This window comes from Octodon degus, unplaced genomic scaffold (assembly GCF_000260255.1).
Source record: "Octodon degus isolate 3935 unplaced genomic scaffold, OctDeg1.0 scaffold00218, whole genome shotgun sequence".
NCBI lineage: Eukaryota > Metazoa > Chordata > Mammalia > Rodentia > Octodontidae > Octodon > Octodon degus.
This window is the reverse complement of record NW_004524794.1, coordinates 838,022-864,443: the sequence shown is the minus strand read 5'-3', so window position 1 is coordinate 864,443 and position 26,422 is coordinate 838,022. Positions and strand designations below refer to the sequence as shown.

The 26,422-nt window shown below is 61.0% G+C and overlaps 3 protein-coding genes across 12 annotated transcripts; 2 read left to right on the top strand and 1 right to left on the bottom strand.

The window, feature by feature from the left end:
• The first annotated feature begins 1,149 nt into the window (after positions 1-1,149).
• On the top strand, positions 1,150-14,210 carry Plxnb3 (plexin B3). Of its 3 annotated transcripts, none has more exons than XM_023705385.1 (36): positions 1,150-1,237; positions 2,328-2,437; positions 3,368-4,417; positions 4,562-4,741; positions 5,083-5,211; positions 5,288-5,388; positions 5,668-5,800; positions 5,885-6,041; positions 6,128-6,236; positions 6,323-6,437; positions 6,547-6,672; positions 6,756-6,890; positions 7,125-7,218; positions 7,305-7,474; positions 7,649-7,800; positions 8,005-8,110; positions 8,709-8,839; positions 9,082-9,258; positions 9,343-9,538; positions 9,632-9,871; positions 9,947-10,108; positions 10,192-10,337; positions 10,429-10,529; positions 10,634-10,857; positions 10,992-11,170; positions 11,308-11,374; positions 11,717-12,044; positions 12,129-12,232; positions 12,340-12,433; positions 12,602-12,774; positions 12,843-13,003; positions 13,126-13,273; positions 13,396-13,460; positions 13,526-13,601; positions 13,717-13,791; positions 13,960-14,210. In XM_023705385.1, exons 3-36 carry the CDS (start codon positions 3,377-3,379, stop codon positions 14,062-14,064), a joined length of 5,700 nt encoding a protein of 1,899 aa, XP_023561153.1. In that variant the 5' UTR covers positions 1,150-1,237; positions 2,328-2,437; positions 3,368-3,376; the 3' UTR covers positions 14,065-14,210. The 3 variants fall into 3 exon arrangements, with proteins under 3 accessions (XP_023561153.1, XP_023561152.1, XP_023561154.1); XM_023705384.1 differs by having other exon boundaries at positions 10,186-10,337; XM_023705386.1 differs by lacking the exons at positions 12,602-12,774; positions 13,126-13,273; positions 13,396-13,460; ... (1 more) ...; positions 13,717-13,791; positions 13,960-14,210 and having other exon boundaries at positions 10,186-10,337; positions 12,843-12,956.
• A 1,462-nt stretch (positions 14,211-15,672) lies between these two features.
• Srpk3 (SRSF protein kinase 3) lies at positions 15,673-19,296 on the top strand. Of its 6 annotated transcripts, none has more exons than XM_004645115.2 (15): positions 15,673-15,753; positions 15,826-15,956; positions 16,128-16,236; positions 16,339-16,426; positions 16,634-16,721; positions 16,938-17,044; positions 17,125-17,290; positions 17,388-17,413; positions 17,733-17,862; positions 17,946-18,185; positions 18,268-18,368; positions 18,550-18,657; positions 18,728-18,797; positions 18,873-18,965; positions 19,065-19,296. In XM_004645115.2, exons 1-15 carry the CDS (start codon positions 15,701-15,703, stop codon positions 19,247-19,249), a joined length of 1,695 nt encoding a protein of 564 aa, XP_004645172.1. In that variant the 5' UTR covers positions 15,673-15,700; the 3' UTR covers positions 19,250-19,296. The 6 variants fall into 6 exon arrangements, with proteins under 6 accessions (XP_004645172.1, XP_023561079.1, XP_023561078.1 ...); XM_023705311.1 differs by having other exon boundaries at positions 15,823-15,956; XM_023705310.1 differs by having other exon boundaries at positions 15,817-15,956.
• A 115-nt stretch (positions 19,297-19,411) lies between these two features.
• Positions 19,412-26,371, bottom strand: Idh3g (isocitrate dehydrogenase 3 (NAD(+)) gamma). 3 transcript variants are annotated; one of them, XM_004645117.2, is made up of 13 exons: positions 26,236-26,371; positions 23,463-23,504; positions 23,200-23,211; positions 22,822-22,919; positions 22,352-22,464; positions 21,343-21,403; positions 21,098-21,230; positions 20,853-20,986; positions 20,502-20,604; positions 20,279-20,425; positions 19,981-20,075; positions 19,841-19,901; positions 19,412-19,623 (listed from the first exon to the last, which is right to left on the bottom strand). In XM_004645117.2, exons 1-13 carry the CDS (start codon positions 26,338-26,340, stop codon positions 19,522-19,524), a joined length of 1,206 nt encoding a protein of 401 aa, XP_004645174.2. In that variant the 5' UTR covers positions 26,341-26,371; the 3' UTR covers positions 19,412-19,521. The 3 variants fall into 3 exon arrangements, with proteins under 3 accessions (XP_004645174.2, XP_023561083.1, XP_023561084.1); XM_023705315.1 differs by having other exon boundaries at positions 19,522-19,623; positions 23,200-23,212; positions 23,467-23,504; XM_023705316.1 differs by lacking the exon at positions 23,200-23,211 and having other exon boundaries at positions 19,522-19,623; positions 22,822-22,920; positions 23,467-23,504.
• Positions 26,372-26,422: the final 51 nt, after the last annotated feature.

Genomic DNA, 26,422 nt, shown 5'->3' with positions numbered 1-26,422 from the left:
GCCAGCCTGGGCTACATAGTGAGACCCTGTCTCAAAAAGACAACCAAACAAATAATAAAGTTAGCAAGAGACCTGGGAAAGCCACCTACTTCCTATGCCTCGCCCTTTTCCTTTCCTTCCTCTTCCTGTATGTGGTACTGCGAATTGAGCCCAGGGCGTTTGCACTGAGCTACAGCGCTAGCTGACCTTGAGCTTCGGGTCTTCCTACCACAGCCTCTTGGCTAGCTGGGATGACAGGTGTGCACTGCCTCACCTGGCTCCATACTCCATTTCTTCTCTGAGCATGTGACAAAGAACCTAGTATTGGGTATCCAGGTGCTCAGAGAGGGACAGTGAAGCCCTGAGCCTCTGTGCCCTCAGCTGCTGGGAATTCAGGCTTGAGTCCGCCACCCTCCCCTTCATGCCGGGCTCCCACCAAGTCCCTTCCAGAGCCATGCACCTACCCCTAGCCATTTCCTCCTGTCCCTGCTGGGGATTCTGGCTGTCGAGAACAGTGACACAGCAGAAAAGACCCAGAGGCAGGCTCCTGCATTCTCCTGCCTCAGCCTCCTACACTCTACCCAGCAGCAAGGGTTCCAGAGCCTGGGCCCTGTACCCAATGGTCTGCAACGTCTGCCTCTCCTCATGCCCGCAGCCATCGCTGGCATGGCCTCCTGCCTTCTGCCTGCCAAAGCCACAAAAGATGTTCCTGAGGCCCAGGAAAGGCGGCCACCAAGCCCTCCATGGTTGGTGCTTCAGCACCCACCCTCTGCCAGGCCCCAGCCATCCTGCACAACACTTGCACACAGTGCCATCTACCCTCCACCTCAGGACCACCAGGAGCAGAAGTCCAGGGCCCCAGGTCAACTCTTAACCTGCTGTTCACTAGCCGTGCTATTTGTGCAAGTTTCTAAACCTGCATGCCTCAGTTTCCCCACTGCAAGCTGATACTTCATGTCCGGATGGTGCCAGCCATAAGTCCACTCATGGCCCCGGGGGGCACTGCATGGAAGGTGAGGGTCTGTGGCCAGCCCTCCACCTCACCTGCCAAGGGATGGCAGCACCCAGCCCGGTGCCATGGGCACAGGCAGGTGGGAGGGGCCAGGCTGCCGGGCTGGGCCTCACACGATGAATTGGGCTGTGTGCAGCTGCACAGGAGAGAGAGGCTGGGCTCCACCAACTTGTTCAGGACGCTGCCAGCTGCTCCTCAGCCCAGCTGTCCTACCCAGGCACGGGCTCGGGTGCGCATGGGTGCAGGGTAAGGGTCCGGGCCCTCTAAGGAAGGAAGACGCTGTGAGGCCGGCTGGCCGACTGGGATCAGGGGAGGACCCCCGGCACCAGAAGCCTGTCTGTCACAGGAACTTCCTGGTGCCCAGGGGCTCGGCATCTCCCCGCGGGGTAAGGGGGTGGGGTGGGCACTGGTGCCAGGAAGTAGAGGACTGGGGTTTGGGACCCCAAATTCAAGAAGCAGCCTGAGCCCCCACTGGGGCAGGGTAAGGATGCGGCCTGATTCCCCACCCCCACAGCCACCCAACCGGCCCAGCCAGCTGCCAGCTACCTCACCCTAGGGCCTAGAACCCATGCTGCTTCCCGTGCAGCAGGAGAAAGCAGGGACCCCAACAGGAGCATGCCTGGCCCTGCGCTGTAGGGTCCTAGGCTGGTGTTCCCAGGGTGCCCTTTGAGGGCAGCACAGAGCCAGCTGCAGGCTGCTACTCCCTTACCCACACTTCGGTCAAGGAGGGGACCTGGGCCCTGAGGGGCGGGTGGCAGCAGACTCCTGCTTGGGTGCCTTTCCCACAGCCCCGAGTGGGTGCCCGCTACCACCACACTGTACCTGACACAACTCTGCCAGTCCCTGGGAGCAGGGCTGGGTGGGGACAGCCTGGGCAGGGTAGAAGGTCCTCTGCAGGGGCTGCCTTTGTCCACGCCTCCTCTGCCCCAGCCTGGACAAAGGCAGGCATTGAGGGTGGGACTGGCACCTCAGCCTGGCTCCAAGGTTGCAGGGGCTCTGAGGTCCATGTTGTGCCCTTCCTAGGGACCCAGGCAGTTCAGGGAGAGAGACATCAGGCTGGCACAAGAGCTGCCAGCCAGATGGGGAGGAAACCCTGTCCCTTTGTCCCCATGTCCCAGGGGGTGTCTCCCTGGGTGGGGGTGCAAGTACCAGATAGTGGGTCCCTGGCCTGGGCCTCTGGACAGAGGAGACATTGTTGGGGTGGAGGCAGGGCTGCCCTGGCCCGGACACTGTGGACAAAGCTGCCAGCTGTGGGGGAGCCTGGTCGCCAGGCCCTTGCTCCCTCCCCCAGGACGACACGAATGGGCTGAGCCCTGACTGTCTCCCTCCCACTCAGGACAATGCCCTCCACAGTCATCTTGTGCCCGTCACCACTGCCCTGGGGCAGTTGAGCTGAAGCTACACCACACCGCCCAGGAAACAACGCTGCTGCTCCCCTTGGCGTTGGTGAGTGCCCAGGTCCTGTAGCCCTGAAGATGTCCCCAGAGGGACGGGTGGGGTGATATGGCCGGGCCAGGGCAGCCCCCACCCCAGCAGACGCTGCTGCAGATATCCAGGGTCCAGAGGAAGTGCCTGGTCCTGCCTGGCTGTGTCCCTGCGATAAGGCTCCGGGCCTTCCTGGAGCTGGCCGGGGGCCCGAGTGGCAGTGGGCAGCTCCTGGCTGGTGCGTGTCCACATGCTCAGCTGCAAGGACTCCAGCTCAAGTCAGGGCTTGCCACCAGCTCCTGCCCGCTTCCCAGGGGCTCTGCCAAAGGCCACATCTGTCCCAGTGTCTCCCAGGTAGCTGGCTGAGCCTGGTGAGCCCAAAGAGCAGGGGGAGGGGGCCCTGTTTTGGAGGCCAGGGACTCTCAGGTCCTCTCCAGGCAGTACAGCCTGTTTCACCCCTTTCCTGCTCCTCCCTTTTGAGTCCCCACACCCAGGCCCTGACTGCTACCTCACCCCTCCCAGCCCCTCTGCGCCACGGCCCTGGCCACCTATCTGTTGCCATCTTTAGGACCAGTGTGGCTTTGGTACCCTGGTTCCCTGTCCCAGTGGGTGAGGGCTCCTCTGTGCCCAGGGTGGGTTTTCTCTTTCTGTCTCTTGTGCAGTGGGTGTCCCTCTGTCACTCAGAGTCCCTCTGGTGGGGCCTGTGGTTTTCCAGGCAGAACCTGTTCAGCTGAATATCAGAATCAGATGCAGACAAAGCAGAAGATGAGAGAACATTTCCTCATGGGTCCTGCCCTGGCCCCACCACTCTCTCCAGCACTGAGACACGTCACGTGTCCCTCTTTCTCTCCTCCTCTGCATCCTCCCTATTGTCCCTCTGTCCTGTCTTTCTACCTCCCTCAGCCCCTGCCCCCACCCCATGCCCACTCTGTCTCTCTGTCTCTCCCCCAGGCCCCAGTGATGGCTCCCTTTGGCTTCCACCTTCTGCTGCCACCATGGCTGTTGCTGCTGCTGTCCCCACAGCCATTGCTACCCTTCTTGGGGACCCATCATTTTTCTGCCCCCAACACCACCTTCAACCACCTGGCTCTGGCACCAGGCCAGGGCACACTCTATGTGGGCGCAGTGAACCGCCTCTTTCAGCTCAGCCCAGAGCTGCAGCTCGAGGTCACGGCTGTCACTGGCCCCATTGTCGACAGTCCTGACTGCGTGCCTTTCCGAGACCCAGCCGAGTGCCCGCAGGCTCAGCTCACCGACAATGCCAACCAGCTGCTGCTTGTGAGTGGTAGGGCCCAGGAGCTGGTAGCCTGCGGGCAGGTGAGGCAGGGCGTGTGCGAGAAGCGGCGGTTGGGGGATGTGGCCACAGTGCTATACCAGGCTGAGGACCCAGGGGATGGGCAGTTTGTGGCGGCCAACACCCCGGGGGTGGCCACCGTGGGCCTGGTGGTACCCCTGCCCGACCAGGACCTCCTGCTGGTGGCCAGGGGCCTGGCGGGCAAGCTGTCTGCCGGAGTGCCGCCCCTGAGTGTCCGCCAGCTGACTGGGCCGCAGCCCTTCTCGAGTGAGGGTCTGGGCCGCCTTGTGGTGGGTGACTTCTCTGACTACAACAACAGCTACGTGGCAGCCTTCGCTAACGCTCATTTCGCCTACTTCGTCTTCCGCCGTCGTGGCGCCCGGGCCCAGGCAGAGTACCGCTCCTATGTGGCCCGTGTGTGCCTGGGGGACACCAACCTCTACTCCTACGTGGAAGTGCCCCTGGTGTGCCAGGGCCAAGGCCTCATCCAGGCCGCTTTCCTTGCCCCGGGCACCTTACTGGGGGCATTTGCTGCTGGCCTGAGCGGAGCCCGCACGGCCCTGTGTGCCTTTCCTCTGGCTGAGCTGGATGGCAGCATGGAGCAGGCCCGGCGACTCTGTTACACAGCAGGTGGCCGGGGCCCCATTGGCACTGAGGAAGCCACTGTGGAGTATGGTGTCACATCGCGGTGCGTCACTCTGCCACTGGTAAGTGGCCCGGTCAGGCTTCCATATTGTCATGAGGTGTCTGTGGCTTGGGGCAGGGCTGTTCTCCTCAGCAATGGCCTGCTGATCCCTTGGCTGCTCTGTCCTGGTCCCTCTCCCAGAGCCAACTGTCCCATCCTTGTCTAGGACTCGCCCGAGTCGTACCCCTGTGGGGATGAGCACACCCCCAGCCCCATTGCTGGCCGCCAGCCCCTTGAGGCCCGGCCACTGCTGCAGCTCCGGCAGCCCGTGAGCGCTGTGGCAGCCCTCCAGGCGGATGGGCACACCATCGCCTTCCTGGGCGACATCCAAGGCCAGCTGCATAAGGTAAGGGCCTGACCAAGGAGTGCCCTTGTGTGGCCTTCACTTGCCCCTCCATTCACGCCTCCCACACCTTGACCAGCAGGTGTCCTCTCCTGCTCTGGTTCTCCCCTGGGTGGCTTAGGGTGACTGCCCAGGCACCTCCTAAGGTGACCCTGCCTTCTCTAAGCAGTGAGAGCCAATCATTGAGGTGGGTGAGGGTGACCTGCCTACTCCCCAGTATCCAGTGGGAGGTTGACATGTCCCTAGGTGGCCCAGCAGGAAGGAACGCTGGCTTTGGGGGCACAGGGTGCCCCTGTCAGGAGGATTGGCACTATGGTCCATCCCTGTCCCTGTGCCCTGCCCAGGTCTTTGTCAATGACTCCCGAGGCCAAGTGTATCACTCCCAGCAAGTGGGGCCTCCAGGTATGGCCATCAGCCCTGACCTGCTGGTGGACAGCAGTGGCAGTCACCTCTATGTCCTGACTGCCCAACAGGTAAGGGCCACCCAGGTCTGGGGGCTGGGTCCACACCCATTCCCCAAGTCCTTGTGATTCCTGCCCGTCCTTCCAGGTGGCCCGGGTCCCCGTGGCAGCCTGCCCCCAGTTCCTCGACTGTCCCAGCTGCCTCCAGGCACGGGACCCACTGTGCGGCTGGTGCATCCTGCAGGGCAGGTGAGCTCGAACCTGTGCCCTGACAAGGGGGTGCTGCCTTGCAGAGCAACTCCAGTGGTGCCAAGGGATCAGTCCTGCTCACCCAGATAGCCACCTGGGCTGTGGCCACACTCCTTAGTCCCACCCACCCCTCCGGGGGTGGATCCAGGCGGTGCCTCTGCTGGCCGATGCCCCACCTAGGTGCTCCTGTCACTCTTCTCAGCACAGTTCCCTTTCCTTGCTGCCAGACCCCCAGAGAGCCTGAGACCCACAGGGTAATCCCAGGGACTGTGCCCACAGGTGCACCCGGAAGGGCCAGTGTGAGCGGGTGACCCAGGCGCACCAGTGGCTCTGGAGCTATGAGGAGGGCAGCCGCTGCCTTCGCATACAGAGCCTGCGGCCAGCCCAGCAGCCCCGCCAGGAGCAGGGCCAGGTACAGCCCCTGTCCCCATGTGCCTCTCACCAACACTGCCATATGCAGATCCATCCCCATCTCCGTCTCTTGTGTGTGTCTCAGGTCATCCTATCTGTCCCTTGGTTGCCTACCCTGGCTGAGGATGAGTACTTCCACTGCGCCTTTGGGGACTACGACAGCTTAGCTCATGTGCAAGGTCCCCATGTTGCCTGTATTACCCCTCCCCAAGACCAGGTGCCACATAACCCTCCAGGCACAGGTGAGCAGGCCCCTGGGGAGAGGTCAAGGGCAGAACTGCAAGGAGTAGAGATACATGAGCTGTTCTGCCACCACTGTCTGCCCCAGACCATGTCACCCTCCCCTTGGCCCTGATGTTTGAGGATGTGGCTGTGGCCACCACCAACTTCTCCTTCTATGACTGCACCACTGTCCAGGCCCTGGAGGTGGCTGCACCGTGAGTCGCTGGGATCCGGTTCCTGCTCGATGGGGGTGGTAGAGACCCTAATGGTGCCCAGTCTAAGCGGACCCTTGCCTCTGCAGGTGCCAGGCCTGTGTGGGAAGCCCCTGGCGGTGCCACTGGTGTCCCCAGAGCGGCCGCTGTGTGCATGGGGAACACTGCCCAGAGGGGGAGAGGACAGTCTACAGTTCCCAGGAGGTGGGTGTACCTGGTTTTCCATGGCTGTCCCTACTGGCACCACAGGACAGGCCAAGTATCTGGACACAGGTCCCTGGAGTGCCACAAGGTCAAGGATTTTGTTCCTTAGGAGGACATACGGGTGCGTGGCCCAGAAACTTGTCCCCAGGTAGAGGCACTGGCGGGGCCTCACTTGGTGCCTGTGGGCTGGGACATCCATCTAGCCCTGCACGTGAGAAACCTTCAGTACTTCCAAGTGAGTGGTCAGGTGGGCAAAGTGTCTGGGACGGTGGGGATGTGACATGTCCAGGGGGCTAACAGTGTCCCCGTTCTCACCAGGGCTTGCCTGCGTCCTACAACTGTTGGCTGGAGCTGCCGGGAGAGCTGCAGAGGTTACCTGCCTCCCTGCAGGAGACAGCTGGGGACAGGGACAAGGATGAGGGTGCAGGTCTCATTCATTGCCAAGCCCAGAAGGTGTGCAGCTGCCTGCGGCTTCATCTGCCACTGCCAGGCACCTTCTGCAGCCCTGTTGCCCCCTGGCTTTTCCCAATGCGTAGTCCTCCTGCTCTGTGCCAGGCTCTGGCATGTGGCAGGAACACAGTGCCCCTAAGCCTCTGTCCCTAGGCTCTGGGTCGGGAGGGAACAATTCTACCCATTCTAGCTGGCGCCCAAGTGGAGGTCAAGCCTGACCCTGCCTTCCATCCACAGTTTCACCCCTCCACATCCCAGTGGGAACTCCCAGTGCCCATCTACGTCACCCGGGGGGAGACCCAGCGGCTGGACAATGCCCGCACTCTTCATGGTGAGTTGGGGGTGGTGGGTGGTGGGTGGAGGCAGGGTCTCAGCTTGCAGGGGCAGGGCTTCAGCATGCCGCCTGACCCTACCCAGTGACCCTGTACGACTGCGCCGTGGGCCACCCAGACTGCAGCCACTGCCAAGCAGCCAACGGAAGTCTGGGCTGCCTGTGGTGTGGTGACAGCCAGCCTGGCTGTCGCTACGGGCCACTGTGCCCACCTGCGTCCGTGCAGCTGCTGTGTCCCACACCCAGCATCAAAGCGGTGAGCACACCCCCCCCCCGCCGTCATGACCCAGCTTCCTGCTTCTCCAGCGCAGTCCTAGCCCCCCAGAGCCCTGCTTTGGGCCCCTCATCTTGGGCAGCTTGGCTGGTCAGGCACCCTACTGCAGGGCAAAGTATGTTGGGGAATCCCATGCACCACCCTTGCCTGCTGCAGATTGAACCCCTCACGGGCCCCCCAGAAGGTGGCTTGGCCCTCACCATCCTGGGATCCAACCTGGGCCGAACCTTTGCTGATGTTCAAGATGCTGTGAGCGTGGCTGGTGTGCCCTGCAGCCCTGACCCCGCCCGCTACCGCACCTCTGCTCGGTGAGGTGCCTGGGTCACAGAGGTGGTGGGGACACCGCTGCGGGTTGCTGCCCAGGGAGAAGGGAGGCTGGTAGCCAAGAAATGTGGGGCTCTGAGTCAGAGCGCAAAAGGAAACCAAACAGGAGGGTGAGAGGGAGCCGCTCTGGGCAATGGCTGGCGGAAGCCTGCAGCTTCCCAGCAGCCACCCATCCTCTGTTCATTCAGGATTGTGTGTGTGACGTCCCCCGCTCCAAATGGCACCACAGGGCCAGTCCAGGTGGCCATCAGGAGCCGGCCACCGGGCATCTCAGCCCAGCATTTCACCTACCAGGTCAGTGCTCACCTTGTCCCTCACATGGGGACGTGGGGAGGAGGGCCGGAGGCTGAAGTGAGGAAACAGGCAGCACTGTCATGTGCCCGTGAGGGTAGCCACACGACCTCAGTGGACAGCAGGTTGGGGGCAGTGGCAATGGCAAAGAGTTCCACTGGCAACTGTCCAGGAGGGAGGAGGGCAGTGGAGCCAGTCCAGGCATGGAGGTGCTGGGACTTGTCATAGGCCGGGCTGCGTGCAGGAGCAGAGGCTGCAGAGAGCGAGGACTTCTGCAGGTGCCAGCTTGAACCCTGGACACCTGCCAGGGCCACTTCTGGGGTGGGAAGCCTGAGGCCGGTGCCCTTCTACCTGCCACACGCAGCACCCCAAGGAAGCAAGCGGGTATCAGGGCAAAGCTCAAGTGTGCATTTGGGGCAGCAAGCTGTCCCAGGGCTGGGGACATGGGAGGAGGCTGGGAACACAGGCTGTGCAGCCAGGATACAGTATTTCTGGAACGAGGACACACTCAGCTGTGGCCCTGATGTTTGAGAGCCCAGAAAGCATGCTATGTGGCAGGGCCCTGGGGCCTCAGGCCCACCATGCCTGTGCTGTTCCCCAGGATCCTGTTCTGCTGAGCTTGAGTCCTCGGTGGGGCCCACAGGCGGGCGGCACCCAGCTCACCATCCATGGGCAGCACCTGCACACAGGAGGCAACATCAGTGCCTTTGTGGGTGGCCAAGCCTGTCCCATGTGAGTACCTAGCCCCGCTGTCACCTGTGCAGGAGCTGCCTGCCTCATGGCCCAAGCCTGGCTGCTGGCCTGTACTGGACACTCCCTGCAGGCTTGTGCCTCCTCCTATAAAGTGGGTGCTCCTGCCAGATTCCCAGAGAAGCAGGGCCATGCCCACGCCAGAGGTCCCTGCCCCTGGTCTCAGTGGAACTGGGCCAGCATCCTCAGAGTCCCAGAGAAGAAGCCTTCCTCCTGCCCCACAGCCTGAAGCCCATGTGTCCTGAGGCCATTGTGTGCCGCACCATGCCCCAGGCTCTGCCAGGAGAAGCAACAGTCCTTGTGGTCTTTGGCCATGCAGAGCGCAAACTGCTCACCAGCTCCTTCCGATATACTGCCAACCCTCGACTCCTGGCAGCAGAGCCCAGTGTCAGCTTCAGGGGGTGAGGAGCCAGAGCCGGGGACACTGGGACTGGGCTGGGCCACGGCCACCCTCCCCGCTCCCTCTAACCTCTGTCCTGGAACAGGGGTGGGCGTCTGATCCGTGTGAAGGGCACAGACCTAGACGCTGTGTGGCAGCCCCTGCTGTCTGTGTGGCTGGAGGATGAGGCTTTGAGGGACCCAGAAGTGAAGGCTTTGGGGGACCTGGACCACAGCAGGAGCTGTGGGGCCCTGACTACAGACCCCCAGGCTTGTGTTCAACTTGCAGGGGGCTTGGTGCAGGTGAGTCCCTCGCCACACCAGCAGGCAGCAGGGCTGTCCCCAGGCCACGCCACAATGCAAGGAGCCCTGCTCACTGGCCTACATTGTCCCCAGTGCTCCACCGTCTGCTCTGTCAACTCGTCTCGCCTTCTCCTGTGCCGCAGCCCTGCTGTGCCTGACAGGGCCCACATAAAACGGGTTTTTTTTGCCCTGGATAATGTGCACGTGGACTTCGCCAGCGCCAGCGGTGGCCAGGACTTCCAGTACCAGCCCAACCCTCGCCTCACCCCGCTCAGCCGCGAGGGGCCGTCGCGCCCCTACCGCCTCAAGCCTGGCCATGTCCTGCACGTGGAGGTGAGCGCACTGGCAGCTGGAGCACTCAGGCTGTGGATGGGGCGTGGTGGCAGCTCAGGCTTCCCACACGTGCAGGGCGAGGGCCTCAACCTGGGGATCAGCAAGGAGGAGGTGCGTGTGCACATCGGCGATGGCGCGTGCTTGGTGAAGACGCTCACGCTCACACACCTGTACTGCGAGCCACCTCCGCACGCCCCACAGGCAGCCAATGGCTCAAGTGCTCTGCCGCAGTTCATGGTAAGCGCACAGCCAGGGCGGCGCATGGCCGGGGGTGCACGCTTCAGGCTCCCCGTGCTCAGGACCCTACCCCCCAGGTGCAGATGGGCAATGTGCGCCTGGCCCTGGGCCCTGTCCAGTACGAGGAGGAGCCTGTGCTGCCCGCCTTCCCTGTGGAGGCCCAGGTGGGCCTGGGCATGGGTGCTGCTGTGCTGATCGCCGCTGTGCTCCTCCTCACGCTCATGTACAGGTGAGGGCACTCCGTGCACAGCCTTCCTCAGGGAGCTGGCTAGGGGCCCCCCTGGTGACCTGGGCCGAGGCTAACACCAGGCCCCATACAGGCACAAGAGCAAGCAGGCCCTGCGGGACTACCAGAAAGTGCTGATTCAGCTGGAGAACCTGGAGACGGGCGTTGGTGACCAGTGCCGGAAGGAGTTCACAGGTGTGTGTGTGTGTGTGTGTGTGTGTGCGCATGCGTGCGTGCATGTGTGCAGGGCAGAGGGCCTGCTGGTCCTGGGCCCACATCTCAGTGGCTCCTGGCCACAGACCTGATGACAGAGATGACGGACCTCAGCAGTGACCTGGAGGCCAGCGGGATCCCCTTCCTGGACTACCGCACGTATGCAGAGCGCACCTTCTTCCCAGGCCATGGCGGCTGCCCCCTGCAGCCCAAGCTTGAGGGGCCCGGGGAAGAGGGTCGCCGCGCCACTGTGCGTCAGGGCCTCACCCAGCTCTCCAACCTGCTCAACAGCAAGCTCTTCCTCCTCACAGTGAGGCCCGCCTGAGTGGTGCTCGGGGTGGGCAGGGTACATGGGGAAGGGTGCTCCCACCATGCCAGGGGCAGGGGCACAAGAGCAGGGTGTCACATGGTACTTCTTGGAGTGAGCACTTACTCCCTGCCCAGCTCATCCACACCTTGGAGGAGCAGCCCAGCTTCTCCCAGAGGGATCGCTGCCATGTGGCTTCACTGCTGTCCTTGGCACTGCACAGCAAACTGGAGTACTTGACCGACATCATGAAGACTTTGCTCAGTGACCTAGCAGCCCATTATGTGCGCAAGAACCCCAAGCTAATGCTGCGAAGGTTGGCCTGGCCGTGGGCAGACTTATGCCCACTATACCCTGGGTGGACTGTGCTCCTGGGGTATGGGCCAAGAGCCCCCAAGGGGAAGAGGAATGGAGGGGCATTCTAACTAAAGACCTGGGGCCTCCTCCCCACAGGACAGAAACCATGGTGGAGAAGCTGCTCACCAACTGGCTATCCATCTGTCTCTACACCTTCCTGAGGGTGAGTGGCACCGTGCCACCTACCACCATCCTGGGCGGCATCGGTCTACTCTCCCAACTCTTGGGAGTGGCCTGCCTCAGCCTCCCTAGCACATACCCAAGTTACCCCAGAGGCCTCCACAGGTCCCCAGAGCCTGCCCCTACCCAGTGAGCCCACTGGGAGGCCCTTCCCTGTCTGGATGGCAGGCAGAGGTGGGGAGATCTCAGGCCCCAGCCTTAGGATCAGCACAAGCTGACTGTCCCAGGTGGTCCTTGCCTGCACCCTGCACTCCCACCATGTCCGGGCTGGGCCTTCCTGGCACACAGCCCCCTGGCCAACTCTGGCACACCTTGGTGATTGCAGGAAGTGGCTGGTGAGCCGCTGTACATGCTCTTCCGTGCCATCCAGTACCAGGTAGACAAGGGTCCTGTAGATGCTGTGACAGGCAAGGCGAAACGGACCCTGAATGACAGCCACCTGCTGCGGGAGGATGTGGAGTTCAGACCTCTGACGCTGATGGTGCTGGTGGGGCCTGCGGCCGGCGGGGCCACCAGTGGTGGTGAGCTGCAACGTGTGCCAGCCCGGGTGCTTGACACGGACACCATCACCCAGGTCAAGGAGAAGGTTCTGGACCAAGTCTACAAAGGCACCCCTTTCTCACAGAGGCCCTCGGTGTATGCCCTCGACCTTGGTGAGAGAGCCAGTCGGCCCTGTCCAGCTTCTGCCTGGCACCCACAGGGAACTTAGCCTGATGGCCTTGCACTGGTCCCTCTAGAGTGGCGCTCGGGTCTGGCCGGTCACCTGACCCTTTCAGATGAGGATTTGACCTCAGTGACTCAGAACCACTGGAAGAGACTCAACACTTTACAGCACTACAAGGTGCCGGCCGGCAGGGACAGGGTGGCGTAGGGCAGAAGGAACAGGACACACTGGCACCCAGAGCAGGGAGCACCAGTAAAGGGCCTCTTCCATCCCTGTCCCACCAGGTCCCTGATGGCGCAACTGTGGGGCTCATTCCTCAGCTGCACAATGGCGCCACTGTCTCCCAGAGCCTGGCACAGAGCTGCACCTCAGGGGAGAGTGAGTCTTCCATGGTGGGCTGCACTGGGCAAGGACTCCACCCTGCCCCTGCCTTGCTGTCCCTCCCTCCGCCTGCCACCCACTCCTACGTCTGTCCTCCTTGCCTGGCCTGTGGCCCAGGCTGGGGTGGCATGAAGCAAGACTGAAGTCAGGTCTCTGCGCTCCCAGACATCCCCATGCTGGAGGATGGCGAGGAGGGTGGGGTGCACTTGTGGCACCTGGTGAAGGCCACTGAGGAGCCAGAAGGGGTCAAGGCTCGTCGTGGCAGCCTGAGGGAGCGGGAGCGGGCTCGAGCCAAAGCCATTCCAGAAATCTACCTCACGCGCCTGCTCTCCATGAAGGTCAGTGTGCCCGAGGCCCACCGAGTTGGGCACAAAGCAGCCCCTCACCTTGTGCCATCACCCCACAGGGCACACTGCAGAAGTTTGTAGATGACACCTTCCAGGCCATTCTCAGCGTGAACCGGCCCGTGCCCCTTGCCATCAAGTACCTGTTCGACTTCCTAGATGAACTGGCAGAGAAGCATGGCATCGAGGACCCGGAGACCCTGCACATCTGGAAGACCAACAGGTACCTTCCCAGCAGACTCTGGCTGCCCTCGAGGTGCACAGCCAGGGCCCAACTCTGGCCAGCAGACCACTGCCTGCCAGAGGTGGCCTAGGCTTCACCTCACACCTGGCCTGTGTCCCCAGCCTGCTGTTGCGATTCTGGGTGAATACCCTGAAGAACCCACAGCTCATCTTCGACGTGCACGTGTCAGACAACGTGGATGCCATCCTGGCCGTCATTGCGCAGACTTTCATTGATGCCTGCACCATTTCAGAGCACAAAGTGGGCCGGGTGAGGGCACAGTCGGGTACCCACAGACCCACAGAGGAACAGGCTTTGGGGTGGCCTGGAGGGCCGAGTTGGGGATGCTGCCGGCTGCCCCTCCTCCCACTCACACTGGTGCATACCCCCAGGACTCCCCAGTGAACAAGCTGCTCTACGCCCGTGAGATCCCTCGCTACAAGCAGATGGTGGAGAAGTAAGTGGTGGAGGCGGCAGGGCTGGGGGCCTGGGCCACCTGCCCCTAACTCTAGGTTCCTGCAGATACTACGCGGACATCCACCGTAGCTCACCAGCCAGCTACCAGGAGATGAACTCAGCTCTGGCTGAGCTCTCTGGGGTGAGGCAAGGCATGGCTGGCCACCTTTGGTGGGGGCATTTACTAGCAGAGGCTGGGGGCCCATGGGGTGTGCGGCCTGGGCTGGAGGTCACTTTTGCCCACATGCTGTCCCCAGAACTATACCTCTGCTCCCCACTGTCTGGAGGCTCTGCAGGAACTGTACAACCACATCCACAGGTATTATGACCAGGTAAGGCCTGGGTGTCCTGGGGAGGCAGAGGGCAGGCTGGAATGGCCTTGGGGGAGTGGATCCCCATATTGGCTGAGGGTGGGCAGAGGCCCTGCTGAGACGGAGGTGGGGCTGGCATCCCTGTCACTGGGCAGAGACAGGCTCAGGGGCACTCTGGTCACCCGGCAGATCATCAGTGCCTTGGAGGAAGACCCCATGGGTCAGAAGATGCAGCTGGCCTGCCGCCTGCAGCACGTAGCAGCCCTAGTGGAAAACAAGGTGACAGACCTATGAGCCGGCTAAAGCAGCACCTGCCGAGGGCTCAGCCAGGATGCCAGAGAGGAGCCGCCTTGCCGGGCTTGTTTCTAATTTATGACGTCCCCTCCCCTCCAACCACTGTATTTATTTGCTTGCTGAAATAAAATAGAAAGGCGTCTTTTTTGAAAAAGCCCAATCCCCAGCCCATTGCAGAGCTTACTACCAGCCCCTCAGCATTCCCGAATCACCTCCCAGCCCTGCCCTTCCCCTTTTCTCTTTGAGAAGAGCCAGGATAGCTTTTATTGTTTTTTTTTTGTTTGTTTGTTTATTTTGAGATAAGCTGTCAATCTGTAGTTCAAACTGGCCTTGAACTCACGATGTAGTCCAGGTTACCTCAAACTAACAATGCTCTTCTTACCTCAGCCTCCTGAATACTGGGATGACAGGTGTGTGCCACCATGCCTAACCAGGATGGCCTTTTTTAAAAAAACGTATTTGATATAGGGTCTCACTACACAGCTCGGACTCGCAGTGATCCTGTTCTCAGCCCCCCAAGCACTGGGATTACAGGCACGCACCATCACACCAGTCTTGGTGGCTGGCTCAGCATGCCCGGAGGCAGGGCTGGCACAGCCTGTGGTATGGGTGATCGAACCAGGTCCCTGCACTTGCCTAAGCAAGTGCTTAGTATGCTGAGCTATCTCGCCGGCCCCAGGATGACCTTTCTGAGCATTAAGAATGACAACTTATCAGCCTTCTGGGAACCCCTCACTGTCATCCACAGATGTGGGGCTGGCCCCTCTGGCCCCAGCACTGATGAAGTACAGGCCCAGGCCCCAGCCATCCTGGGTGCATCCAATCTTGAGGCTGTAGTCTCCCTCAGTTTTACGCAGCTGGCAAGCAGTGTCTATGGGTGACTGTGGCTCCCCAGGGATGGGATGGTGCTGGCTATCACTGGGTACCATGCAAATATTAGTGCAGAAGGGAACACTGTAGGATCAGTGGCCTAGAGCAAGCAGGGAGCTGGGAGGAAGGCTGCGCCAGGGGTCCCAGAAGGGCCTGGCACTCCAGTGGTGGGCCCAAGCGGCTCCTCTTGCTTAGACTCCAGCCAGCCAGGGGCCCCTGTGGCAAAATCAGGGGACATCTGAGCCCCCATCCCCAACCCCAGGGAACAGCTGGTAGAAGCCAGGGGTCAGTGCAGAGATTGAGGGGTCACCCCAGGAGGACTCCCACAGGGGCCAAGTGGGAAGTGTAAGAATGTCCCAACAGTTCCAACACTGCCTTACAGTGTTGCGGGAGGCACTCGGCCTGAGGATCTGGTCACCATGCTAACCACATCGTCACAGGAGGTCCCTGAAGTCAGGCCCATAGGCAGGCACTCGGGAATGCTTCGCCCTTATCTAGGTGCCCCTCGCTTGGTCTTGAAGTGCGGGAGCTCAGCTTGGGGCCCAAGTGACCGCTGGCTGTCCCAGAGCATGGTAGGGCCTCAGCCTGGGGGCCCAGCTCTGGCCAGAGTCTTGTCGCTGCCCCGCCCCGCCCTCCCCGAGTGCATACCTTGCGCACAGCCGAGCAGCTGGGAGGCTATTTATAAAGGCGAGTGAGATCAGCACCCAAGGCTATAAAATGCACAGGCCACCACAGGGCCCCACAGGAGCTGCAGGCTGAAGCCGGCATGAGTGCCAGCACGGGGGGCAGTGGTGGTGACAGCGGTGGCAGCAGCAGCAGGTAGGGCTCAGCTGGGCACCTGGGGTCTCTAGCACATCTCATGCCCACTGCCTGCCCACCCTACTCCAACAGCTCGCAGGCCTCCTGTGGGCCTGAGTCTTCAGGCTCCGAACTGGCCCCCGCCATGCCAGCACCACAGATGCTGCCAGGGCTGCTAGGGTCTGACGAGGAGGAACAGGAAGACCCCAAGGATTACTGCAAGGGTGAGGCCTGAGTTGGGCCCACACAGCCAGACTGCTATCACGGTGGCTTGGGCATACCAGGAGGCAGTGGGTGTGCAGGGGCTGGGCCCACACACGCCAGGCAGCTGGCAGGGCTGGCAGGCTGGTTGGGGCAGGGGAAAATGCACTTGGTCCATCCGCTCCCTTCGGCAGGTGGCTACTATCCAGTGAAGATTGGTGACCTGTTCAATGGGCGCTACCACGTGGTGCGCAAGTTGGGCTGGGGTCACTTCTCCACCGTGTGGCTCTGTTGGGACATCCAGTGAGTGGCCCCCAGCCCCCAAGGCCCAGGCTAGCCTGAAGCTCCCAGCATATTCCCAAGAGTAGCCAGAGCCGGCACATGACAAGGGTCTCGCTGCTGCAGGCGCAAGCGCTTTGTGGCCCTGAAAGTGGTGAAGAGTGCAGGACATTACACGGAGACAGCTGTGGATGAGATCAAGCTCCTGAAATGCGTGAGGCGCCTCCCTCCACTCTGGGCTCCTGGCAGTGCGGGGGCAGGGCCCTTGGGGCTCAGCTGAGGAGGGGTGGGGCCCCAGCAGGACAGGCTCCAGCTGGTGCTGCCTAGCACAAGGGTACCAGAGGTGTGGGCAAGCAGTGCCACTGGCACTTGGGGGGCACTGAAGGGTAGACTGGACCATCTGCGGCCACCTGACTTCCAGGTTCGGGACAGCGACCCCAGTGACCCCAAAAGGGAGACCATCGTTCAGCTCATAGATGACTTCCGGATCTCAGGGGTCAATGGAGTCCGTATCCTTGGCAGGCTGTGTAGGGGGTGCAGTGGGAAGGGGCTGGCTTCCCCTTCTTAGCTTGTGGCGCCTCTGTCCCTTTGCCATCTGGGTTTCTGAGCATATGGGATGTGGACAGTGGGTGGCTGTGACGACCTGTGTGTGTTACGGGGATTAAAGAGCACTAGAATGGACAGGGTTTCTCAAACCAGTCCCGCACCCTTCACTCCACGCCCAGACGTGTGCATGGTGCTGGAGGTCTTGGGCCACCAGCTCCTCAGGTGGATCATCAAGTCCAACTACCAGGGCCTGCCTGTGCCCTGCGTGAAGAGCATCGTGAGGCAGGTGAGCACCCCTCCTGGGTTGTTCAGCCCACCTGGCCCGACTCGGACGGGCCACTGGCAGCTCAAACGTGCCGTGTCCAGGTGCTGCACGGCCTAGACTACCTGCACACCAAGTGCAAGATCATCCACACGGACATCAAGCCTGAGAACATCCTGCTGTGTGTGGGCGACACCTACATCAGACGCCTGGCTGCTGAGGCCACTGAGTGGCAGCAGTCAGGGGCCCCACCGCCATCCCGCTCCACAGGTACCAGGAACAGGTTGCAGGGCCAGGCTTTGCCGTGGGGCCTCTCGGTCCCTGCCTGATCTCCACTCCTTTCTCCCCACCCCACCCCTGCACCCAGTCAGCACTGCCCCCCAGGAGGTCCTGGTAAGTTGGGGTACCCCTCCTCCTCTACAGCTCCTCAGCTACACTCACTGCACCCCAACAGTGGTAATTTCCCAAAGCCTGGGTGGCCCTGATGAGGGAGACACAGGATGGGTCACATGCCCCCACCCCTTACTTCAGGCTGTGTCAGCTGGGGCTGGGAGGAGACAGGGGAACACCCCATGCAGGCCAAGAGATGGGCCAAGGCGTGGGTGGGCCATAGGGTGGTGGCATCCTGGGTGTGCCCAGGGCCAGACCTGGTTAGGGAACTCCTACTGCCAGATGCCAGCAGCCCCAAGGATAACTAAGACTCTGATGGCAGACTGGTAAACTGTCAAAAAACAAGCGGAAAAAGATGAGGCGCAAAAGGAAACTGCAGAAGCGGCTACTGGAGGAGCGGCTGCGGGACCTGCAGCGGCTGGAGGCCATGGAGGCTGTGGGCCAGGCTGAGGGTGAGCGGCAGGGCGTGGGGGTGCACTGCCAGCAAGCACATGTGCAGGCTGCTGCTCACACACGCCTCTGCCCATCTCCCCAGACTCCGGCTCGAGACTCGAGGGGGGCAGTGGCTCCACCTCCTCCTCAGGGTGCCACCCTGGGGGTGCCCAGGCCAGTACCTCCCCAGTGTCCTCCTCCCCCGCTCCTGAGGGTCACCGGAGCCTCAGCCCTAGCTCGCAGACATCAGGCTTCTCAGGCTCCTTGTTCTCTGCGGTCTCCTGCTCAATCCTCTCCGGCTCATCCAACCAGCGTGAGACGGGGGGCCTCCTGTCACCCAGCGGTGAGTGTCATGAGCAGGGATGGGTGCAGGCAGTGGGGCAGAAGAGCCAGGCTGCCCAACACCTCTGCTCTTCTTTCCACAGCACCTTTTGGTGCCCTGAACCTCCTAGTGAACCCTCTGGAGCCCCAGAATGCAGACAAGATCAAGGTCAAGATTGCAGACCTGGGCAACGCCTGCTGGGTGGTGAGCCCCTTGGGGAGGCCTGTGGGTAGTGGGCCCGCTGGTGTGGCTAGGGTGTCTCCTCTGGAAGAGCTGAGGCCCCTTCAGCCAGCTTGGGAAGTGGCCCATGGCAGAAGTAGGGGCACCAGGGAAGCAGGGTGGGGCTGGGGCTGGCTCCTGTCCCTAGGGCTGCCCTTGCCTCCAGCACAAGCACTTCACGGAGGACATCCAGACGCGGCAGTACCGAGCTGTGGAGGTGCTCATTGGCGCCGAGTACGGGCCACCAGCAGACATCTGGAGCACAGCCTGCATGGTACGTGGGCACCACAATGCCCCACGGCCAGGCCTCCTCATGCCCACTGCAACCTCCCCTCTCCTCACAGGCCTTTGAGTTGGCCACTGGCGACTACCTGTTCGAGCCCCATTCTGGAGAAGACTACAGCCGTGACGAGGGTAGGAAGGTGGGCTGGGGCTAGGGATGCCAACCAGATGCCCACCCACTCACATACCCTCTCCCCCTGCTGGCAGACCACATCGCGCACATTGTGGAGCTCCTGGGCGACATCCCCCCGGCCTTCGCCCTCTCTGGACGCTACTCCCGGGAGTTCTTCAACAGGAGAGGTGGGGTGCGTGGGTACATGGGAGGGTGGAACGGGTGGCACAGGTGGCTGGGGCCTGGGGCCATGGCCCAACATCCCCCACCCGCTCTTCCACGCACAGGAGAGCTGCGGCACATCCACAACCTCAAGCACTGGGGCCTGTACGAGGTGCTCATGGAGAAGTACGAGTGGCCCCTGGAACAGGCCACACAGTTCAGCGCCTTCCTGCTGCCCATGATGGAGTACCTGCCCGAAAAGCGCGCCAGCGCTGCCGACTGCCTGCAGCACCCGTGGCTCAACCCCTAGGCCCTCTGCCCTGCCTGTGCGCACAGCACCCTTCCACTGGGGGCGGCGTCCTGAGCCGCAGCCACAGCAGGCGAGCCTGGCTGGCTGCTGTGATCCTCCTGGCAGGCCGCTGCTCAGGACAGCATGCGTGTTTCTTAATAAAGCATGCACTGAACACTGGGCTCTGGGGGTAGGGCCAGGCAGAAGTCACTTTATTCTGATGTCTGGCCACCAAGGCTGGCTTTGGTGCTGGGAGCAGGGGTGCAGGATGGCCAAGGCCATCCTGGGAGATCCTAGGCCTCCACAGCCCGGCCATTGACGATGCGGATATGACGGATGATATCCTGGATGGCCTGGGATGTGGTGCCCTGGCCCCCAATGTCTGGGGTATGCATCTGCAGGAGACCGAAAGCGTGGGCCCATCAGGCCTGCTGACACCTGCCCACCCTCGGGAAGCCTCAGGCTGCCCGCTGTCCTGCCTGTAGGTGGCAGGACTTGGAACTGACACCAGGAGGGCGGTAGTACCTCCCTCCCCTCTGGCCCCTCGGGTGGCTCACATATGCCCCATGCAGGCTACGGGCTAACTGGGGGAGGGGACAGGAAAAGCCTCACGTTTTCGTTGTCCATGGATGCAAGGACAGCTTTGCGGATGGAAGTGGCATAGGAGTGCAGCCTAGAGGAGGGGAGCAGTGTCGGCACTCAGGCCCAAGGGGCTGGCAGAGGCTCAGCACCAGGCACCAGGCACCACTTACTTGAGGTGGTCCAGCATCATGCAGCTGGCCAGCAGTGTGGCCGTGGGGTTGGCAATGTTCTTGTTGGCTATACTCTTGCCCGTGTTCCTTGTGGCCTGGAAAAGCAGGGACACAGGAGGGTGGGTGGGACGTGTCCTGCAGGGGCACAGCCCTGACACAGACAGCAAGGGGGAGCCAGGGACAGCAAAGGGAAGATCGGTGGCTCATGGGTCGTGGGCTGCAGGCAAAGGGACGGGACCCAACTAGCAGCCCCACAGGCCACTCAAGTGCAGTTTACCAGCTTCACCCGCACGCTCACCGTCTCAAACACAGCATACACGTGGCCATAGTTGGCCCCGGCCACAAGGCCTGGGCCCCCAACCAACCCTGCGCAGACATTGTTGACGATGTTGCCGTAGAGGTTGGGCATCACCATGACATCAAACTGCTGGGGCCGGGACACGAGCTGCAGGCAGAGGGGGCTCAGTGCAAAAAGTCTAGGCACCCAGGGCAGGAGGCTTCAGAGTTGGGCAAGTGACTACCTGCATAGTGGTGTTGTCCACAATCATGTTCTCGAAGGTGATTTGGGGGTAGCGGGCTGCCACCTCCCTGCAGCACTGGAGGAAGAGACCATCACCCAGCTTCCTAGGGGGAGGCAGGGGAGACACAGGACACTAGCGTGGCTTGTCACCTTGGTCAGCAGAAGCCTGAGGACCAACTCCTAACCCCTCATCTGCAAACCATCACAGGCCCACCCCTCCTCTCCAGAGCACAGGTGGTGGGGTAGCCACAGAGCCCGGGGCATGCCACTCAATGACGAATGGCCAGCATCCCAGCCCTGAGTCCGAGACAAGAACAAGCAGGCCACTCCAGCCACTCTGGGACATTCGTACATGATGTTGGCCTTGTGCACAGCCGTCACTTTCTTGCGCCCACTCTCCTGGGCCAGCTTGAAGGCGTACTCAGCAATTCGCAGGGACTTGGCCTTGGTGATAATCTTCAGGCTCTCTACCACCCCTGCCACACTCTGCCAGGGAAGAAGGTGTGCTGTGAGGTGCCCGCCTCTTCCCGGCTCCTCAAAGTTTAGCCCCAGCGCTGACCCTGCTCCCCAGGACTTGAGTGGCCCCACTGGGCCCACCTCATGCTCCAGGCTGCTGTACTCGCCCTCCGTGTTTTCCCGCACGATGAGAATGTCAATGTCTTTGTGCCGGGTCACCACTCCCGGCAGGCTCTTGCAATGGATGACATTGGCATAGAGGTCCAGGCTGGTGCTGGGAGGAAGACAGAGGAAGAAACAGGCTGGACTCAATGCTCAAGGCCATGGCCACAAGCACAGCCCATCCTGGACCTTGAGGGCCACCTCCTGACACGTGAGGCTCTTACCGGAGGATGTTGTTCCGGGATTTATGGGATGGTGGAAGGTTATGGTTTGTTTCAATGTTGCCTGTGGAATCAAAACAAGACAGGTCAGCTAGAGAGGGCCCTCAAACTCAGCCGCACTGCCCTTCTCCTTGCCTGGCACAGGACATGTGCACGAAAGGCTGCTACCATAGGAGCAGATGGCTTTCTGCAGCCAAATGCCCTATGGGATAACAGGATGGGGCATGAATACAAGCTCATGGTGACAGACTGGGGGGCACCCAGCCCATGGCAGGCACTTGCTAAGTGTTTACTAAATGAATGAATAAAGAACAAAAGTGCTGGCAGCTGGCAGGACCCCTGCCATTCCTCACCCTGAGAATGGCTCAACAGAAAGAAATCGAATCACTGCTGCTGCCAACAGCCTGGCTGGCCAGGCCAGCACACTCAAGGTGACCCCAGACTATGTTACTGCCAAGGCTCCAAAGTGCAGTGCCCACGGGCCAACACAAGGGCAGGAGGAAGCACCTGGAAGAGGCTAAGCTTGACCCCCAGGAAGGGGGGGCCTAGGTGGCCGGGAGTACAACAGCTAGAGAAGGGAAGTGAGAGGGTGCCGAGCCGAAAAGCCTTCCTGGAAGCCCACCAGGACCCCCATCCCTCGGAGCTGCCCCTGCCCGGGTAATCCACCCTATTGCCAGGGCTGGGCTTTCTTGCTCACGGCCCCTACACAGAGCACCATGGGCTGAAGTCACAGAACAGTGGCAATCAAGAGGGGCCAACCAGGCAGGGGCCCACAGAACTGCATCTTGGGAACCCTGCTTTCAGTAGAAGATCCCAGCAAAGTGAGTGCTGGGGGTAGGAGGGGGAACAACACATGACACGGGCACATAGGCAAGAGTCCCTAAAGCTGGCATTGCCTGAAGCCTCAGAGTCCCAGTGCCCACGGGCGTGCCCAGGCTCCCACCCAGACTCTAGGCATGGGATCCTCCAGCCAGAAGCCTGGCCCCCGAGCCCCAGAAGCAGTGAGCCTCACCCTTGAGGGCCACGCGGTTCCGACGAATGGCCATGATGGCGTTGCGGATGTCCTCCTCATCAGCATTAGAGCTCACGTGCACCTCTTCAAAATCCACTGGCACACATGCATGCCTGAGGCAGAGCCGGGTCAGGGTAGCTGGCCGGGACCTCGTGCGCTTCCTCCTCTAGGAGGCCTGCCCTGGCTGCCATGGACAGAGGCCTCACCCCTGCAGTTGCTTACTTCAACCCAGCTGTGGCTGGAAGGGGACTGAGCCCACCATACCAACAGATAGCATATTGGAACACTGTAGTACACGCTCTTGCTCTTAGCAGGCACTAAGACAGGCAGCCTGGCAGGATCATAGTCCCTGGCTTCCAAGGCTTCCTGCCACTACCACACCAGGCTGTTAGGCAAAGCCCCTCTTACCAAAGTTACCAGGGCTCACTGGCTGTGCCCAGGGCACACCTCCCTCCTGGGGGTCTCCATACCTGAACACAGATTTCACATGCAGCATGAGCTCTGGCCCGATACCGTCCCCAGGAATCATGGTCACCGTGTGCCGCCCACCATACTTAGCTGACGGAGGCTACAAGGAGAGAGAGGATGGGGACGAGGCTCTGGGTGCCCCCAAGCTCCCCAGCTCAGCACGTAGGGCCTCGAGCCAGCACCCCTCTTCCCACCATCACTGATCCCACAGCCCAGCTGATCTGGAGGTGCCAACTCAGGCATGTTCATCTCAGACAGGGCTGTTTCTCTTGGGCTCCCTAAACAGCTGCAGCAGCCCCTGCACCCAAGTGGACTTGGCTCAACCCCCAAGCAACTGCGAAGCCCCTACAGCCAGCACACGGGAAAAGGAGAATACTCACAATGGTTTGTTGCTAGAGAGAGGACAGAAAGGAAGAACACACGTCAGGCAAGGTCAGAGGAGCAAGGGTGTGACAGGAGGGCCGGGCTTGTTCCCCAGGGAGGGAGACTGAGACACCATCTAGCACAACTCAGGGAAGGGCAAGGCAAGAGTCACCTCAGATCCTACCTCCAAGGACACAAGGGCCGGGGTGCATGTGCACAGACTGCTACACCCCCACCCCACCCCACCCCTACAGCCCTGCATGCACCGGCAGGTACTCACCGAAGAGATGTGCCTGCGGGGGGCCTCAAGGGCACCCAGCACCTGGCAGGGGAAACCCAAATGCCATGTTAGTCATCTGGTCTGCAAGTCAGGTCACTAAGGACTGGCCTAGCTCTGGGCTGGGAGGAGACACTAGGGCTGGCAGGCTGCGGTGGAGTCTACCTGAGTACTACGGGCAAGCGGGGTGGTCACAGGGACAGAGCCCCAAGGGCACCTCACCATCCCCTACACCACCTGGATGTGTAGCATGCACTTGCCAATGGCCAGGTTCAGGCACCCCCAGGCTTGCGACAGAAGTGTGCAAGGTAGCTAGAACAGCCCTCCCTGCAGGCGCCAGCACTGCCTTCCCCCAGCTTGGGACAACTCCCTTGGCTGTCACTGCCTTGCTCCCCTCCCAGCCCCATCACTCCAAAGCCCAGCACAGTGTCTGGCCCAGAGCTGAGATGCAGGGGACACTGCTTGCGTGTATAAATACATCTGAAAATGAAGACCTAAGTGGAGACTAGGGAGCTCTCGGTCCAACTCCACCATCTTGGTATTCTCAAGATGGCTTCATGTCATCATCTGAAAGCTATGTAAGAGAAGGACCTACTGAGTGTGATAAGAGGTGGCATGGGAGCTGGTCATAGGCCCCAGCAGGACCCCTTCACCCTCCCAGCCCCTCAGGTCAGAGTTCAAGGCTGGTGTCCTTGGGGGATGTGGGGCAGTTTATTCCCATCAGGCTTCAGCTGTGGTACTGTGCCAGCCTCCTGAGGGCCTGCCCTGGCCTCAGGTGGCACTATTACCACCAGGGATAAACTTCTCCAGCACCCAGTTTGGGGGCCATATGTTTCACGGGATTTTTGCCGAAGTGCCAAGAACTCTCCAGACAGAGAGTTCCCCAACTTTTTGCTGAACAGATTACAGGGCTCTGTCACACACAGGTCACCGCCGAACACTATTGAGCATAGCTCCCCAGGGTAGAGCAGGCTGGGATATACACAGCCATGGGCCCAGGGTGGCACTCACTTCAGCTGGAGGACTGGGCACTCCACGTCCTACTAAAACTTCTAAGGCTTCTGCTGCATGTCCCCGGGAGGCCCCAACGAGTAAGACCCAAGATCTGGCATTCCTTTCGAAGTTTCCACACTCAGGACAGCCAGGCTCAAGGGAAGGACCTGCCTAGCCGCCAGCCTTTCCCTGCCCCAACCCCCACCCCAACAAGCAAGCCCACAAGCATGTGCACACACTGGAGGTGTGGGAAGTCAGTGGGGGGCAAGAGATGTCTTCCAGAGCCTGTAGAAGCCTAACTGTGGGAGCCTCAAGGGCACACAGAGTCTCTACAGTGTGTGATGTGCCATCTCATAAGCAAGGGGAGAAGCCAGCAAGTTGGGGGTTTTTGTTTTGTCTGGTTTTTTGAGACAGGGTCTTGCTATGTAGTCCAAACTGGCCTTAAACTCACTATGCAGTCCAGGCTGGCCTTGCACTGGCAGTGAGTCTTTTTTTTTTGTATTTAGTACAGTGTCTACAGGGTCTCACTATGGTCATCAGACTGTAGTGATTCTCCCGTTATCAGCCTCGTTACAGGCATGGCCGCCACGCCCAGTCTCAATGGCTCAGCAAGCCCTGGGGGTGGGGCCAGCACTGCACATGGCGGATGGAACCCCAGCACTGTGCTCTGCCTAAGCAGGAGCTTTAGTAGTGTGCTATCTGGCCGGCCCTTGGCAGTGATGCTCTTGATTCAGCTTTCCACACGTTGGGATTATAGGCATGGGCCAACACACCCAGTTTGAGGCCAGCATTTTATTTTGGTACTGGGAATCAAACTCAGGACCTCACACTTGACAGGCAGGCACTGCCCTGATGAGCTAAATCCCCAGCCCAAGGCCAGCATTTTAAAGAGAACCGCAAAAAGCATAGTCTTTCCCAGAGAACATTATAGTTACACACAGGAGTAGAAAGGTCCCCAGGGAGTATCAAAAAAATCATGGGGTTCTGGAAAGTCAGAATTGGCAGGATCCTCTGAGACATCCATCACTCCGGTTGGCTAGAGAGGAACGAGGAAGGGGAACCCAGAGAGAGAGGAAGGCAGTAGCCTGAGGCCATGCCACTAGTTGGAGGGGGCGAGCAACAGTGCAGGTCTTGGTCTCATCCCCAGGCAGTGTTGCCTTGCTGGGGCTGCCGCTGCCGCTGCGCTATGCTAACAGGGCCGTTGTCCTCAACCTAAGCATGACTAGGAAAAGAACTGGTCCGACTCATCAGGATTCTAAACTGAGAACCAAGTAAGCAAGTAACCAAAGCTTGCAGGCCTCGTCGGCTCCTTCCCATCCTACGTGCGTGGGGAGGGGAAATCCAAAACTGAAGGGCGATCAGAAGGCCTGGGAAAATCCGATTCTCCACCTCCACAGGAGCAGGGGGCAAAGTGGTCTACCACCACAGAGAAACCCGAAGAGGTTCGGAGTCCCCGAGTGGGGTACCCAAGGCGGGCCAGCACACGTGACGGCTGAGAGCGCTCCCACAAGGACGCCCAGCCGCTGTGGCCTAGCCTCCCAGCCAGTCCTGAGCCCCTGCTACCCTTGGAGCCTCCAGAGCTGAGCCAACTTTGGCCAATCCTCTCACTGACAGCGGAGGTGGCCAATAAGCTGCGGCGCACGGACCTCAGCCCGCCCACTCCCGCGTACCACAGCCAATCCAACTCCCGGCCGCTCAGAGCCACTGCACCGCCCCGGCCCCAAAGGGGTACGAGGCCCCCCAACGAGTTCTGAAGCTATCCGGTGGTCCGCCAGCCACTTACCTCCCAAGGACGGCAGAGGAGGGCTGGCCTGAGCACGGTCTTCGCAGCGCCGGCGGCGGCCGTCGTCACCTTCAGCGCCATGGTAGAGAGCCGCTGAAGGTGCATACCCTGTTCTCGCGAGAGTAGACTGGGCCAGAAATTCCTGGGCCGTCCCCCCCCTCCCCCGCTCCTGCATTACGCACGCGCG

Bases quoted from the DNA above. Each gene is read 5' to 3' on its own strand.
- Plxnb3 (XM_023705384.1), top strand. From the start codon at position 3,377: ATGGCTCCCTTTGGCTTCCACCTTCTGCTGCCACCATGGCTGTTGCTG. The intron at 6,891-7,124 runs GTGTGCAGCTGC...TTCCATCCACAG, and splicing joins TTCATTGCCAAGCCCAGAAG to TTTCACCCCTCCACATCCCA. The intron at 10,858-10,991 runs GTGAGGCCCGCC...CTCCCTGCCCAG, and splicing joins GCAAGCTCTTCCTCCTCACA to CTCATCCACACCTTGGAGGA.
- Srpk3 (XM_023705310.1), top strand. From the start codon at position 15,701: ATGAGTGCCAGCACGGGGGGCAGTGGTGGTGACAGCGGTGGCAGCAGC. The intron at 18,369-18,549 runs GTGAGCCCCTTG...CCTTGCCTCCAG, and splicing joins TGGGCAACGCCTGCTGGGTG to CACAAGCACTTCACGGAGGA. The intron at 18,966-19,064 runs GTGGGGTGCGTG...TTCCACGCACAG, and splicing joins GGAGTTCTTCAACAGGAGAG to GAGAGCTGCGGCACATCCAC.
- Idh3g (XM_004645117.2), bottom strand. From the start codon at position 26,340: ATGCACCTTCAGCGGCTCTCTACCATGGCGCTGAAGGTGACGACGGCC. The intron at 20,426-20,501 runs GTAGTCACTTGC...CTCTGCCTGCAG, and splicing joins TGGACAACACCACTATGCAG to CTCGTGTCCCGGCCCCAGCA. The intron at 19,902-19,980 runs GTAAGTGGTGCC...CCCCTCCTCTAG, and splicing joins ATGATGCTGGACCACCTCAA to GCTGCACTCCTATGCCACTT.